Source organism: Poecilia reticulata, chromosome 20 (assembly GCF_904066995.2).
Source record: "Poecilia reticulata chromosome 20, P_reticulata-male-v2, whole genome shotgun sequence".
Lineage (NCBI taxonomy): Eukaryota > Metazoa > Chordata > Actinopteri > Cyprinodontiformes > Poeciliidae > Poecilia > Poecilia reticulata.
The window spans coordinates 13,821,621-13,838,465 of NC_088849.1; the positions used below are offsets into that span (position 1 = coordinate 13,821,621).

General features: G+C 36.9%; 2 protein-coding genes and 1 long non-coding RNA gene across 3 annotated transcripts in view; 2 read left to right on the forward strand and 1 right to left on the reverse strand.

Annotated features, from left to right (window-relative positions):
• The first annotated feature begins 559 nt into the window (after window positions 1–559).
• On the forward strand, window positions 560–12,879 carry ube2wb (ubiquitin conjugating enzyme E2 Wb). The gene is made up of 6 exons (XM_008396383.3): window positions 560–783; window positions 3,048–3,139; window positions 7,139–7,241; window positions 10,192–10,347; window positions 10,448–10,523; window positions 10,613–12,879. Exons 1-6 carry the CDS (start codon window positions 748–750, stop codon window positions 10,624–10,626), a joined length of 477 nt encoding a protein of 158 aa, XP_008394605.1. The 5' UTR covers window positions 560–747; the 3' UTR covers window positions 10,627–12,879.
• On the reverse strand, window positions 10,417–15,099 carry LOC108165707 (uncharacterized). The gene is made up of 2 exons (XR_001776042.2): window positions 14,133–15,099; window positions 10,417–11,438 (listed from the first exon to the last, which is right to left on the reverse strand). It is a non-coding gene; the product is annotated as an uncharacterized LOC108165707 (long non-coding RNA).
• The window catches only part of stau2 (staufen double-stranded RNA binding protein 2), an 87,974-nt gene continuing 84,981 nt past the window's right edge, over window positions 13,853–16,845 (forward strand). Inside the window, exon 1 of the mRNA XM_081601362.1 lies at window positions 13,853–14,100. The gene's annotated coding sequence lies outside the window, so the exon portion shown is untranslated. The remainder of the gene's footprint in view (window positions 14,101–16,845) is intronic.

The window sequence follows — 16,845 nt, forward strand, 5'->3', positions numbered from 1 at the left end:
CTGAATCTATGGGATCTATGTTTTCGCATCCACCTGAATAATGTGTAGTTGCGCCACTGATTGGGGGGGGGGGACATGTCCCCCCCGTCCCCCCTTCTTCCTACGCCTATGATGACATCGTATCTCGGTATTTTAAAAAACTGTTGTAATTGGTTAATTAAATCAGTTGTAATTTTATTTCTGCACAAGCATCAACATTAATAATTTTTTAAAAAATATCTATGTTGAATTTATGCAATTTATGACTTTAAAAATCCAATTATTTAAATAAGCTGTTAAAAGATATTCAAATGTATTAAATATTTATTCTGTTTTAACAGAACAAAGCTGATAAAATTCGTAAGCTGTTGGTAAAAAATATACATTACTAATTCAAACAAAAATATTAACTGGGGTAGATAATTGTGTGGATATAAATGTAATAAATGATCAAATAAATTAGCATTTTCCTTTACTCATGATGTCACACAGGTTTAGCCCTCCTTGCGTATGGTCATTGGCTGACGCTTAAGTCATGTGAGCTCCGGCTTTTAACCCCGCATACTTCTTTTTTTATTATTTTTTATTTTTGTCTTATTAAAATTCCCGTTGAAGCTCTACACCCGCCTCACATTTTGTGAGCGACCTGAAGTGACTGAGCAGTGACCCGGGCGCTGCGTCAGTCAAGCAACGTGAAGCGTTTCTCACTGTCAAAACAACTTCTGTCGTCACGTGACTCCCTGACGCACCGTCCTCCACTCTGCGCTGATGCAGGGGGGGGTTTCCATCATGGCGTCGATGCAGGTAAGGATACATTTAATAGCGAGCAAATATATGTAATTTACCGGCTCTCCGTTTTGATCTTTCTCGGCTTTTGACTGCCAGTTTATTTGCGTATGTGTATTTATCAAAGAGCGGCACTGACATTTGGGTGGAAGCCGTGAAATGTGTCCCTAAACTACTCAGGTTCGGCGCTTGGTCTTTGCTAGCAGCAGTATTAGCTCTTCATCATCATCGGCAAGCTGAAGAGAACAGGGACACTAGCTTCCTCGAACTACGTGTTGATGCTTGCCTGTGGCTTTTCCTCAGAAGGACAAGGGGCGATAATTCAAGGAAATGTGGTTCTGAGAATTTTGGAAGTAATTTTAATAGCTGGTCGCTGTTTGGTCGACTAGTTCTACAGTCCGCTAACGACACGGTGCGCAGTTAAATACAGTTTCAGGCGGACCTGAACAGGTGTATGGCTTCCATACAACAGACGCAAAAAGTCAAAAGAGACCCGACAGACAATACGTAAAGAACGTATTGATTATGGAACGTCTATTGTAGGTTATTGATGAAAATATATCCATTTATTATTAACTCTCTACTGGGTTACTAACCGTTAACTCCTGAGTCAGATCGTTTAAATGTCCGTATCAACACCAGCATATTTGTTGAGATTAACTAAATACATGTGGCACAAGGTCATAGAAAAGTGCACATTAAAAACCTGACGACTTAAAAGCTATATTTTTTTTAAATAAACAAAGATTTGTATTTATTTATTATTTATCTACCATGTATGTAAACTGATTGATCTAGGTATTATTTGCTTTATTACCAGCTCACAATCAGTCCTGATTAGATATGAGGCAGTACCAAGGTGTACCAAGACTCCTAAAAGTTCCCGTTTCAAAACCAATAAATATTCCTTCCTACGATTTACTTTGATGCAAGAGAAATAGCTTAATGGAGTGTTTTCTCAGTTTATTTCTTTTTTTTTTTTTTTGCAAAGAGTAATCCCACTCAGCTCTGGTTAGCTAGCTAACCAGTTATCACTTCTGGTTAGATGGTTGAAAGAAAACTGCTACCCTTCTTTCATTTGTTTATAAAAACGCAGACTTGGCTTGAAAATATTTCTGGCTGAAAAAAAAATGGCGTGGAAACTTCAGGAGTGAAAGCCATTTCTCCTATTAAGATCGCAATGTTATTTCCCCCCCCCCAGTATTTTTTATACCATGAGAATGCACGCCAACTCATGCCTGTTCCTGATTAAACAAGAGCCTGAAAAAGTAAAAAAATAAATATCTACACCGCATTGACAAAGCATATAGTTCTATTGTGAAATAATGCGCTCTCGAAGGCTTTTACACAGCCAAATTTATCGCCAAAAGAAACAAGAGGGGATCACTTGTCTTTTCATGTTTGCTGCAACTCTTCATATCTTTTCAACACCCTTATAAATTTATTGCTGCAGGCTGTGCAACTTCAACAAAAACCATAAATGTGACTGCTTGGTTAGCTGACCGAACAGCAAAATATTTACGTAGGTAAACCTGCTTGGCCTGTTGAAATGTACCTTGGAAAAAAATATTTTAATAAAACTGAGCCCTATTGGGAAAATATGCTCTTTAACACATTGCTGTTGTTGAATATATGAGATCAGTTGCGTTTAATCCACATTTTTCTCACTCTTCTTTTCTGTCATGTCCTCATTACTCTTCAAGCATTAGCGTCTCGGCTCCTAAAATATAGAGTATAGCAAGTGTGTGTATTTAGGACATTGAGAGCACATCTAACTGACCAAATGCATTTAATGGATGCATGACACTTGAAATATAATAGCCCATCAAATATTGCATCCAAGCTGTTCTCTTAGCAATTGCAATATTGCACACGTTGACACTGAGGTGATGTTGATGTCATGTATTTTGCAGATCTAAATTTGACACTTTTCTAATGCCTTCTTTTAAATCTATATAAATGCATTTATTGTCAGTTTGTATGTATGGTAATTTTTTCATATTTGTTGTTTCACACTTAAAAGTATTCATTATTATTTTCGAGTATGGTCATTATTTAACACATTATCATACTGAAGTTAGTTTTAAGATGTAAATTATGTAATTATTAAATGTTTGGGCCGTATATAACACTAGATTACAGTACTATAATTTCCATTGAGGTCATCGTTACTATGTACAGGTCAAATGTATGCTCCTCTGTTTGGCCTCAATAAGTTGTTTTGTACTGCTTTCCTTTAAGTCACGTTCAAGTGCCGTTTTGTGACCTCTGCTTTTCAACAGAAACGGCTACAAAAGGAATTATTAGCTCTGCAAAATGATCCACCCCCAGGAATGACGCTCAATGAGAAAAGTGTACAGAACACCATCACACAGTGAGTATCGATTTCCTGCTTATTTTAGCATTGCAAAATTCCTCAAATGTAAGTGATCTGTAAAAAAAATAAAAAATAAAAAAAAAAGCCAAAAAAATCACATCAGAAGTTTTATTATTTCTAATGTTTTTTACAAACTGGTTGACTTCCATGAAAGGCTAAGTGTTTCGACTGGTGTGGAGAGGAGGTTGCTTGTTCAGTAAATTAGGTTTGGAGGTAAGATGGAGCTCCTGCACAGAAAGAATCGGGGTCATTTTAGCGACTGGTAGTTCTGGCCCCTCAGAAGACTGTCTCTAATGCTCAGTGTTGCTCTCCACTCTAATAAAATATTCAACGGTTGGCATTCATGCGCTGGGGTTAAATAACAGGGAGCACTGGCTGCTTGGAGCTAACCTTTTTCCCTGCATTCCTTCCCTGAAAGTCAGTGGATGTTGTTGCGGTTCGGTTTTCATTTAGATTGTTAATGAAGGTCGGTACTTTTTGTTGTTGTTGTTGTTGTTGTTAAAAACTGCAACTCTCCCTTTAATACCTTTAAAAGTTGCCGCCTCGTTCCACGATTCTTTATGAGGCGTCACTACCGTCTACCGGACCACGATATGCTGACGTCACTCCTGCTCAGCGGTGGCGCAAACAACTCAAGACGATATTCATGTGAAGCAAACCTGTTCAAAGTACTTAATTTTAACCACATAATCTGCTGAAATTAAGATGAAACAAACAAAGGAGACTTTTTGATCTCTGTGTTCTTCCACATTTGTGCTCGCTCTCTGGAAAATATTTTTCCAAAGAGCAAGCACGCGAGGAGTATTTGTGATCCATGCTTTCTTCCAGGGGATAAGTGGAAGTTTTAGCAAGTTGTTGGCACAGGGAAGACGGTACGTTTTTGTAATTTCTTCATTACATAAGTCACCCGGGCGATGAAGCATATGAATTGTTTTTTGTTTTTTTTCATGACTGACAAGTCTCCCAACCAGTTTAGCTGGCTCCTGTGATCCTTTCGCTTTACAGGTTTCAGGTGGTATGTATGGGTGTGTGTATTCTGTTTTCAGCAGCTCTGAGGTTGAAAAGTCTCTGTTAGGGTTTATCTCAGCTGGAGTGATGGACAGCAGTAGGGAATTACTCTGCTTTAGTTCAGGAAGCATTACTTAACAATGAGACCTAGTTAATGGGGAGGGGGAAAAAAGAAAAAACTTCCCAAGAGACACTTTGATGCGATGTCTCTACTGCGATGATGCATTGTCAGTTTGATAGCTTTTGTTTATGGTACACCATGTCTCTGTTTCTCATTAGATAATGACACTTGATGTCATAATTAGAGGCAGGCAGTAAGGAAAATTCCACCTAAAAAAAAAAAAAAAACCTGTTGTGTCTCCTCTGCTGCATATTTATGTAACTTGGCCTCTCCCCCCAGCCGTCGTTTGTCCAAATGGTTTAATGTTACATTTATTGACTGTGTCATATTACCAGCTGACTATGGCGAATTGGATGATGTTGAGCGTTTTGTCCTTGGCTCTGCTCTTAGCGGCTCATGTCAGGCATCATTCACTGAGATTTCGCGTTGTAAACATCACTGGCAGTATATCTATGCAGTGGCAGAAGTGTAATGTACAGAGGAGTTTATGTGTTTTTTTTTTTCATTTGTATTTTTATTTTTAAGAAACCAACATCCTTTGTAAATCTATTGGGTTTCTTATCTTTACTTCCAGTCAGAGATTGTCATGTTCCTGCCACCTTCTGATTTTAGTATCAGAATAGAATTGGCACATTTGTTCTTTACTTTTTGCTTTTTTGTGTGATACTAGATTTTTTTTGTAATATTACCGTTTACAAAATAATTGCAAAAAAATAAATCAGTTTGTAAAGCAAGTAACATAAATGTAGACAGAAGAAAATATTAAATAAATCTAAACATTTTACGATTAGTGTAGCATAAATGAGAGTTTAAAAAAAAAATAAATAAAATCTTCAAAGATATGTTATTCAAAATGCTTTATCTGTTACTTTAAAGCCACAGTAAGCTAAGAAAACCAGTCTGATAATGTTTCTATAACATCACTGAAACCTGAAGTCACTTGAATTAAGTATGTATGAAAACACCAGCATGACTGAGATTGACGTTCGATGCACATCAGTGTTTACTTTGATGGCGTTCTATAAAGATATTTTTCTTCCCCTAAGTGGTTCAGGTAATAACCGTGCAGCTTCAGGGCAGTCGCATCATTTCAGTGGGTGGGCTGATTGTCTTCAGACCAAAACACCAATTTGGATAAAAGTATATCCGTAATGGACTTTATAATAATTCAGTGTTGATGCATTTCTGTCCATCCACTATCAGAAGCTGTTTCAAACTTTTACTTGATTAAATGTATCATCAGCAAAGTCAGTTTTAGATTTTGATAGATTGCATGTCACTTCTGTGTCATGTAAACTGTTTAGGAGCTAAGAGCTACATTTCATGTTAGAGTTTAAAGCACCAAGAAAATTTTGCTTCCATCAGATACGGATTAAATTACTCCTGGCTCGGTCAGCACAGACTCCTGAGGTGAAAATAGATTTTGTCTTCCGCATGAAAGGAATATCATGTTATTACCAGACCGCTGTCAAAATTCAGCTAAATTTTCATCGTCAGTGGAGTCACATTGAAAGCTTTTGATGGTACAGTTAAAGTAAGATGTTTATTTTAAAACTTTGATGATAGAGCACACTATCTTCTAGATATGATCCTTCATGGTGGGGTCTTTAAAACCAAATGAAGAATAAAATGTTTTCTAAAAGTATGTTTATTAAAGTGACAGAGGAGATGGCATTGGCTGCTGCGAATTTATTCACATTTTATGTCCACAGACGTATACCTGTGTACAATTAGATTAATGAAAAATAGAATAGAGATAGCCAATATTAGGATTTTCTACTTGTTTATCTTTAGTTTAGTGTCGGCATTAGTGAGTATGAAAGTCTTGCACTATGATCACCTTGAGTAAAAACACCCCAGTGTTAGGATTTAAATAAAAATGTTAAGAATGGCCGTAATCTGCTCATTTACATTTCAAATTTAACAGCTGTATTTTTCTTACCACTGCTTAAAATGACAAAACACAAAATTTATTGTTATTTTGATATGTTAACCTAGCAAAATTATGTAACAATCTTCTGCAATACGTAGGGAAAGCTAGCTTGCAAATGTGGTTAGCTGGGTTGTTGTGATGCATTGGCTTGTCTGGTTTAGAAACAATACTGAAAAGAAAAGAACATGTTAAGCCTTATCTATCTTCTGTCACAACAAGCCTTGCTGGACTTGTTTAAACCGCCTATTGATCAGTATTGCCTTAACTTTAAATGTTGTGTTTAAGAGAAACACTTTGTGTCTTTTTTTTTTTTTCTTTGTCTGAGTTATTGACCTGGGAATTTCCATCGTTTGGATGTCTTAAAGTTTTCATGTATCAGGGAGAAAGTCTGCTTTTCTATTAACCATTAACAAAAATACCAGGACAAACTCTGAATTTTTGTCTTCTTAATACACTCTGGCATGGTGTGATGCTGTGATCTCTGTCAAGTTACAGAAATCCACTCAGTTCTTGATTTCACTCTATTTCAGACACAGGATGACAGATTTGCACAGATTGGATATTTGAATTCGGTCAGTAATCATAGAGCCTTTTGCAACTATTTCATTTTTAATGCCACATATCATGAGCAAGATTTACATAAGTTACCCATAAATAACCATTGGAGCTTTCATAAATTATTTATTACCCTAATAATTCAATTTACCTGAAGATTATTGATAGTCCATTGGCCCAGAACAGCAACAAACAAAAGTCAAAACTTTCATTTCAGATTTGCTGCCACCAGTTTTTTATTCAAACCTGTTTTTCCCCCTTTACCTGTGTTTATTTTTAGTTGACTTGAGGAATGTCGTAATCAGTCTGTTTGAATGAGATTCCAGTCATATTTTAACACTGTGCCTTTCTTTCTTTTTTTTTTTTTTTACCTTTTTAGGTGGATTGTAGATATGGAAGGTGCTCCTGGCACGTTGTATGAAGGAGAGAAATTTCAGCTGCTTTTCAAATTTAGTGGTCGATATCCTTTTGATTCACCTCAGGTAAGTCAGAAACAACCTTCAGGTGTTTAATTATGTTTTTTTATTATTCATTGACCCTCAAACCACCTGAGCATATCCCCCCTGTCTTTCATTAACTATATTGTCGCCTTTTAGACTTTTCTGCTCTAATAGAAAGTAATTGATTGTTAATCCTATACATATTAGATGGAACTTTGAATCTTGGGTGGGAAGCAAGAGAAAATTGAAACTTTATTAAAAATGTGCCTTTTAAACACATGGTGGGGTGAACAAAAAAAAAGAAAAACTGTTTAAAGTACTTACACATGCTCACAGACTCCTGAAGTACGAATAGCAAATTACCATAGCCGTTCAACTACATGATGAAGTTCACTGTCGGTTCTGTGTTCGATCAAGAGGTAGAAAAGACAATAAAGATAATGCATGTGCTGCTTTTTTGACCAATCTTTCTATACTTTAAGCCATTTATGTTCTAAAACAGTACTTGTTGACCTTAAAGACCTTAGTTAATACATTTTCCACTCCAGTGCTTTAGTTACTTTAGAGTCCAGTCACAAACATCCACTTCCACTCAATCTTCTTTAATAAATCACCATATTTTTGTCTTCTAGAGTTATGTAAGCATTAAGTTTCTTGTTTAGAATATAATATAGATTTTCAGGTCGTCACGCTGACTTTTCTTTTAACATTGTGAGGCTTTTCTTTGTTTTTGCTCCACTAAATGCAATTTGAATATTTTGGATTCACGGTAAGCAAGACTGAGGGGTTTTTAGCCAGCCTCATTAAACAAAGCAACAAGCACAAGTGCAGCTCCCAGTTGCAGTCCTGATTTCCCTCACGTGGGTATTTATAGGCTACATATTTATCATTGTTATGTTGTCTCTAATAGGTCAAACGAGGTAAAGTGACATCTTCAGATATCTGCCATCCAATCCTAACCCGCACAGTGACATAAACCATGATAAAATGCTGAGCGAAAGATAACTTTGATAGCATAAAGCAGGACAGATAAACACTCACTGGCCTTCATCAAAGTACAAGTCGACCCTTAACAATAACTGTAAAGTTAGCTTGTAAAGTTTGAAAAATAGTATTCATAGTTGAAAACCTAAACTAAATAACTTCATTCTCAGAACATAAGCTAGTTCACATGATCTATTTTTTTGTTTTGTTTATTTTTATGGAAAACAACCTTTAAATGTATTACTCATAATGGGAAACACTAATTAGCTTATTGATGACTTCATAGCATTCACAATTGTTTAAATCTCATCTTTTTTTTTTAGTTAAAGCTCTTTTGGCAAAATGAAAAATAAGCCATTTTTATTGATATGTTTCTGTTTTAGTTGTTGGAATGAAAAATTATGATAATTTAAATTTGCCCATCTAGACTTTTTAGTTAGTACCACTAGTAGGAAGGTTAGTATTCCTCTCTGGAGGCGCCCTCTACGGTTCATGCTTTCGCTATTAAGGTGCCCAATACAGATTTTTTTATTCACTTATCTTTTTGTCTGTATCTTGGTGAAAAGAAACTAAGTATGCATGGTGTTTGAGATTCATCAATTTGCCCACTGATCAACAACATTGGTGGCCCAAGTGGTTTCATAAACAAACTCTTGCTGCTTGAAGTGGTTCATGTAGTTTTGGGGTGGGGAGGGGGGGGGGGCTTATTGTCCTAAACATGCAGTAGCAGAGTTATTTAACAGCTCATTTTCAATTAAGTTGTAAAAATAATCAAATAATATGCAATTCTAATAAAATATTCTCATTCTGTTTAAGCACTTCAGCTGGGAAATGTTGTCATTGTTATATTTATTGCTACGACGGGCAGAAGAAGAGATTAAAAGTGAAAGTGCATTAAGCTGCAACTGAGCTGCTTTGCTCGTTTCTCCTGGAACGGCAATTAGACGGCTAATCTCACTTCCTGCCAGCTGCAGGCTCCCACACAATATCTAGACGAATGGGATGCAGTAAGAACTCGGCATAAACTAAGTTTTATAGGTTTGGGGATGAACCTTGAGTTTATACTTTGTGTAAACCGAGGGAACACTCAGTTTATCAATAAAGGTTTCCAATAAAAGTCTCTCGGTTGACACCATGTGACATGCAACAACTTAGCTGTACTCATTTCAATGTAAAAAAAATAAAATAACATAGTCACTCTTTTAAGCGTGTTTGTTTGCAAAACTCGCCATAGTGAAGTAGGAGCAGAAGCGTGGCTGCACTATCGGACTAATAAAATTGTTATTGAGAGCTTCATTTGATCCATTTTGTTCTCCAAAGTAGATCTATGAAGCATAAATCAAATGAGCATTGTTCGGCATTGATATTGAATATGTGCTTTTTATCTGGAGTTTTTCCTACATATTTGTAAGTCGTGTGGTTCTGGAACTGTCCAGTGAGGCCCAGCCTGGTGCCAGACGACCTGAACTCACTGTTACTCTTCATTACCCTCATTTCCCCCTCTGTCTGCCTTTCTCATCTCTGGCTGCTCATTTCTTAGTCTAAAAGTATTTGATTGAATTCATGTTTGATTTCTTTTTACCCAACATACTTACTGTTTTTAACTGTTTCTTTGTCTTGATTGACCTTTATTTTGTTGTTGTTGCTTCTTCTCAAGCTGGCCAAACCTGGCCTCTGTGATCTATACACAGAACCTCCAGTTGTTGCAAACAGCCAAATCAGAGATTATCATTAAGATTGATTTCTGGGACAGAAATACATTTATACCTATTTTTTCCTGAAGGTTAGGGTATTAAAGAATATTAAAGTATTCTTTTTTCTTTTTTTTTTTTTTTAGCTATTCACATTTCATCACATTGCAGCAAAAGAAAAAACTGTATTTTATTGAGATTTTATTGAATAGACCAACAGACCAGTTAAAAGTCAGCTTTGACTTTCTGCTGCGGTTGTACATTCTGTGTATTATCTTAATAACCTCACATGTATTTGTTTGTTTTTAACTGTGCAGGTAATGTTCACAGGAGAGAATATACCTGTCCACCCACATGTGTATAGCAACGGTCACATCTGTTTATCTATTCTGACGGAAGACTGGTCACCAGCCCTCTCTGTGCAATCAGTTTGTCTTAGTATTATCAGCATGTTGTCCAGCTGCAAAGAAAAGGTACATCTGCAGGACCGGACAGATTCCGACTACCGCTTCATGTATTGTCTGCATTCGTTAAACTTGAAATTTGTTGTCTTTTTTTTTTTTTTTTCCACAGAGACGACCACCTGATAACTCTTTTTATGTAAGAACATGTAACAAAAATCCAAAGAAAACAAAATGGTGGTATCACGGTGAGTACTTTCTACAAACACACACAGTTTTCCTGTTTAAGTTTGGAGATAGATGGTGTAACCTCATTTTTTCCCCCCCTCCTTCACAGATGATACATGCTAATGTACAAACTTTGTAATAAACGTAGAAGAAAGAAGTCCTACTGACCTACATAAAGCACTTTTAAATCATTCAGTCTTTGAACTCTGACCTTTGACTGGAATAACGGACACCATGCGCTGGAGGCTCTTGACTGCATTTTCCAAGCAGGCAGTCGGCTGCATGTTTTAGTCGGTTGTAACATAGAAAATGAAAATAAGCTGCGATTTAGAAGTACCCAGGACGTATCGTTTTTGGCAGACAGGATACAAAGGCAGCGGGTTTCTCAGAGAGACGATTAAAAAAATTCCAGTTTTGGCGATTTATTACTTTATTTTTGCGTTGGGTGCATTTTAAAGGTACTTGTGTTGTGCAATACCGACTGATGGATGCATGTTGGGACCTGCAAAGAGAAATCCTAACGTAATTGTCTTCTAGAAGGGATCTGACCATTAAGCCCCAAGAAAATGCTTCATCTGTTATTTCTTTTTTTTTTCCGTTCGGTTCGTTTTTCCATGATTATTATTTTTATTGTTATGCACTATGAAAGTTATCTGGTTTGCAAAGGAACTATTCATGCGTTATTCGTCACTTGCAGATATACTGTAAGCCGCCATTGTTTGAAGCCACTGTCTCGAGATTACACAGTTGTTTTTCTTCGGCTTCCGCCTGGTTGCTGTTCTTCCTTCTGTGGTACAAATGAGGATAAAACAGAAAAAGTGATGCATCTGCAGTCATCTGAGGCCCTCGGCGCACTTCTCCTCTAGAGGTTGGGGCAGTTGTCACTAGTCCAGCCGTTCAGATGTGCAGCAGCCTCTCTTCCACTTAAAGAATGTCTGTAAGAGAAAATTGATTCATTTTTTTATATGTACGATTATATATATATAAATATATATGCATATATATTTATGTATTTTTTAAATTAACATGCTTTAATTTTCTGTCTTTGAAACATTTGATTTTAAATCTGCTTTTGTACTTTTTTCTGACTGGATGATGCATTGGAATGGGGGTTGTTTTTTTGTTTTTTTTCTTTTGTTTTTTGAAGGGTCAGTACGGTTCCTCTTGATGTTCCTTTGCTACTTGTCATTTAATTTAAATCCTCGTTTGATCTCCAGAGCAGCTCCGAAAGAGGACAAAGGAGTCGCTCAGAAAGCTTTTGTGACGTTCCCCCCTGTCAGAGTTTTGGCTCAGGTACTTTTTCAATAAAGAGATCACATCTAAAAAAAAAAGATACCTATTAAATATTTTGAATTTAACTATATTTTCCACCAAAAGAGACTGTTATGTTGTAAACTTAACACATTGTCTGCAAATGTTGTACATAGGTCTTTAAAAATGTTTTGACGATGCAACAGAACATCGCATAGGATGCATTTAGTGTCTGGGTGAATCTTAAAGGGTAGTGCTTTATTTCACTGGAAGTTAGTCTGCATCTTTTGCAAATTTTGGTATGTACAGTACAGTACAGTCAACTGCAGGCTTAAGTTGGTACAAAAACATTTAAAAGTTGGTAGTTTTACAGTGCATGCAATTTTGGACCCTACCCTTTCATATAGACATCAAACACTGTAAGGACTTTTAGTCTTTCCAGCCTGTAGGGAATGTTTGTTTTGTTTGTTTTTTTGTTGGGGTGGGGTTTCAGATTAATATCACTAGAGCTCACCGTTAGAGGCGGTGCTCAGTTCAGGCTGTAATCACTCCATTCCTAATCGAACTTTTATCCGGTAAGATACTTGAATTCATACGAACCTTTTGGGGGGGCGTTTGGTCTGGAGGAGTTTCTTGAATGAGATTGAGTGAATGTGATAATGCCACAGCTATCTAAAAAAAACCACACAACTATATAACCAAGACATCTATTGGAGGATATGTTTTCCTGTCATAATGGGTGTGTAGACTGTCATTGTGCTTTGAGGACAAAAGGTTGTGAAGAAAATGTAAATGCAGTCAGAACAGCAAGTATGCAGAGATACAGAAAAGGCCTTCATCCAGCAGGTGGGATCAGGAGTTTTTAGAATTTGAGTGAGGATGTTACGATATATTTTTTTGTTTGTTTGTTTTCTCATGGTTATTTCGGTTATCTTTTTTGTTTTTGATTTTTTTTTTTTTTCTTTTCCGACGTGTTTTGAACTTTTAGTTTGCAGGTTGTTGTGAGTGATGAACACTAATGAGGGTGTGTTATTTATATTTATTTTTTTCTGGGATGTGCAAGCTCCATGTAAAAGGTGCCTGTTCATTTTCGTAATCAACAATAAAGCAAAAATTCACTTTTAACGTTGGTCTGACCTCTCAACATGTTTGTCTCTGTCTAAATGGCCAAGGTATATATAGTTTTCAAAACTTTTTCTTCACAGGGTTTGGATTTTTATACAGTAAAATGCGAGCTGTTTGTAAAATAGAACCAAAAACACATGGTTCAAAATAATGGATTAACATCAGCCCAATTTCTGTATATTTTTTTTAAACCTACTGTTATTAACTTGACTTAAATTTGGGAGAACACAAGTTAAACTTAAGCCAGAAATAATAATAATAATAGTAAAAAAAAAAAAGGTAAATATGACAAATTACCTGGCTAAATACTATTTTATTTATGTTTTTTCATTTAAAATAACATGGGAATATTACATCTTTAGCGGATTTACTTTATAAATATACTAAATGTAGACTATTTTTCACTATTCATACCTACCTGAAGGGCATAGTTTTGTATGCATTTCAAAACGGGTAAAATGGGAAGAAGTGGTCCTGCGGCGCCCTCTGTAGGCTGCTATAGCATGTTACAAATATATATTTTGACTTAATCTTGCCTTTACGAAGAAGAAATTGAAAGAGAATAATTTGAAAGTGTTCAGACTTAGAAAGTCATCACTTAACAGCATAACACATGTGGTCAGACGCAGGTATTGTGACTTCCTGTGGTTTGTGATACATTTGATCTGATCAGGTTTTTTTTATCTCCTCAGTAAGATTCATTCATAATCCTGTCCTTACCGTGTGATAGATACCCATTCCAAATTATGTTTAACAGCGTTTTTGTTCAAGTTATCAATATTTAAAGATACTGCAAATTCGTGGCATATAAGTGCAATTTTGAAAATAAAAATAGATGGCTATTTTGAAACAAATTGTTTGCAGACGGTCTTTTTAGGGCCGCTGGACATGGATTTGAATCAAAAGTTAACTTGTAGCTTTGAGGTAGCAAAACCTGGACTGAACCATTTTTCTCATGGCGGGGGGTCGCCGATTCATTCAACCCGCACCTTAACCTCTAGTGGTTGTCGTATCTCGCTTTGCACATTGTGGTTACGCTGAAATGACCAAAACTGCAGTTTCTGCGTAAAATATCCCCTTCGTGGGTTGTTTCCTTCCAACAAGACGTATTTTGTCATGTTTATCCCGGACCAATAAGATGGTGCGTTCCCTTCTTCCATCCAGTTCTCTTTAGTGTTTGCCAATGTTGGAGGTGTAACTGGGGTCTGGCCCTGGACAAAGGTAAAAAAAAAAAAAAAAAAAAAAACTGTTACCTCTAAATGTTTGTCCCGTCATTGTGAGGTAGTCGCGGGAGGCTTTGCCACGTCGTTCTCGGTCCGTGCGTGTTGTTAGATCAGGCTGAATTTTCCACGACTTTTCGTGGAAGATGGGGCGGTGTGGAGATGCTAGCAAAGAGAGAGGGGTGTTCTCGGCCGATCAGCCATGATGAACCTCCACCGGCTAAGCGAGCCTAACCGGAGGTCGTCTGATTTAAAAAAAAAAAAATGTTTGCCGTTTAAGAAAACCCACAGCGACACACTCATGACAGTATGCGCCTTTGGTCATTCTGCAGCTCCGTTTTCAGGGACTGACATTTAGAGGAAACGCTGTTTTCCTCTTGGTATCGTTAGCTTCCTTGCTAAGCTGTGCAGTAGCTGGGATGTATAGGTTGCAGGCAGCCAGTCAGGCTCTAACGCTACACCACCTCTTCTTCTTTTCTTTTTTATGCCTTCAGTTTGCAGTGGCACACAGTGATAAACCCCCGATAGCTCGCTGTTTCAGTAATACGTGAGTTGGTGAGAGTTGCAGCATAAGACATTGTAACCCAGCCCCCCCCCCCTCCGCTTCCAGAGCACCAGGGGCAGACTGGACACCCAAGCGCTATTTGCAGGAAAAATGTAAATACATGAACTTCAGTGAGCTGCTGCTGAGTCAAAGATGCATGTGTTCTGCCTCGAAGTGCAGTGTTGTTTACATTATTCCAGCCATGACCTGTATGGACAGGTGACACTTGCATAAACGAAAGAAAACATGCAAACTGTAGTGGCTTAATTCCTCAACCAAGAGATTAACAGGTTTAGACTTTGTTTTCCCCTCTACTCTTAACTCTGGGAATATATACTTTACCTGTTTTTTTTTTATTCAAAGAACTAACTGAGCTCTCAATAAATCAGTTTATAAACTGTTTGCTTTCCTGTTTCTCAAATTAAGCATTAAGTACATGTTCTTAAACGGTGTGTCATGCATCGTTACACTGCAGTCCTGTGACAGTGTTTGCCTCCTTAAAGATTTCTTCTTTTTTTTGTCACACACGTTGCAGATCATCAAACAAATTTTGATCACAAAGATTTGAATGTCAAACTTATCTTGACATTCAAACCAAAATAAGTTTGACACTTCTACAAAGTCTTTCGCAACTTATCCAAACAAAGCAACAAAATTGATGAAGAACAAAATGAGAAGGGAAACATATTAAAATGTCATCAGGAATAAAGTAGCATTCATAAAAAAAACTTATCTGGAGAATTGTTTGGAGAATCAAAAAGTCTAGACTTGGACTAGGCCACTTCAGACCCTACTGTACTCTACAGAGCTGAACATTTTGGTTTGCTGGATCCCCAAAGGCTTTACAACACTTTTCACATTGATTGCTGGTAATTGCTCATCTGCTTTTGAATTTGTTTTGAATGGCAGATGAAGTTTTATTTTTATACGTCAATTCTTTAATTTAAGTGGAAGTTAAACTCAGCTTTCCAAAGAAAAGGGGATTAATTCCTGTTAATTTATGATTTAGCAAGGGGAGGTGGGGCTGCTTTGTCATGTTATTTTGGATTATTACATTAAGTTATTGTTTGAAAACAGTTTTTTCTATGTTCTCAGTTTGTCTTTGTCTGATTTTAAGGTTTTCCTGGTGGTCTGAAATATGTAAGTGTGACAAAAAACTGAAGCAAAATAAATTTTTAAAGTTGTATATATGAACCACTGGCACATGATTAAAAACAAAAGAAGTTATTGATGTCTGAAAATATGACCATGCAAGCGACAACTTTTCAGGGCCGCCCCAACATGTACGAAACCTTAAGTGGAATTATATTTGGGTGCTCGCTTCTAATTAATCCCACTGCGGTCCAAGATTTTACCAAGAAGCTGGGGGAGAGGGAGGAATATTCAAAACAAGCACAGGAAATAAGCCTGTAACTCATTAAGCTACCTATAAACAGCTACAATCAGCATGAAATGTGAGCCCGGCTCAGTCAAAAGTGCAATTTGTGTTAAATTTGAAACATTATCATTTAAAAGTTCTCCCTTATGCCTACAGCTAGTTGGTTTGTAAACCTGTCCTGATAGACTCGTGCTTCATCCAACGCTGTTCTTTTTTTTTTTTTTTTTTTACATAGTAAGAAACTGATCCAATTACCTGAAAGCAGGTACTGCGGCATCATTTACTCAATCTTCACCGTTGGTTGGTTAAACAGCACACGCTACAAAATCATGTCGCATATATATTACAGGTTGCAGGCAAAATATTTGCAAAATCTACGTTGGGATTTCCAACTTTATGGCTTTCACTGCCTCGGTGCTCTGTTTGCAAGACGGTGCTGTGGTACGGACTTACTCCTCGCTGTGTAACTCGGTCTTCTAAAGGAGGAAAACAACGAGATAAAAATAAAAATCATTAAAATGTGTAAATTAACTTGTTAGGTCTCAGGCTCCCCTCTGCCGTTTTTCTACTGTTCAAGAAAGACGAGCGTTGCAGATGTGACCTTGATTATCTCAAGCGTTTACACGGAGGCTGTCTGTTTAGGTCTTTGATTTGTTAATACCAGAAGGCTGCTGGTTTTAGCTGGTTTTGATGTGTTTGGGATCATCGTCCTGTTGGGGCCGATCCAATTTAAAATACCAACCTTTCTAAAAACGGAACGTGGTTAGCATGCTCAGAAAAACCCTATTAATACAGAGGCTCTACAAGAAAAGAAATAATGGAAT

Coding starts and splice junctions, on each gene's coding strand:
- ube2wb (XM_008396383.3), top strand. CDS start 748: ATGCAGGGGGGGGTTTCCATCATGGCGTCGATGCAG. Junction 784..3,047: donor CCATCATGGCGTCGATGCAG/GTAAGGATACAT, acceptor GCTTTTCAACAG/AAACGGCTACAAAAGGAATT. Junction 10,348..10,447: donor TGTCCAGCTGCAAAGAAAAG/GTACATCTGCAG, acceptor TTTTTTCCACAG/AGACGACCACCTGATAACTC.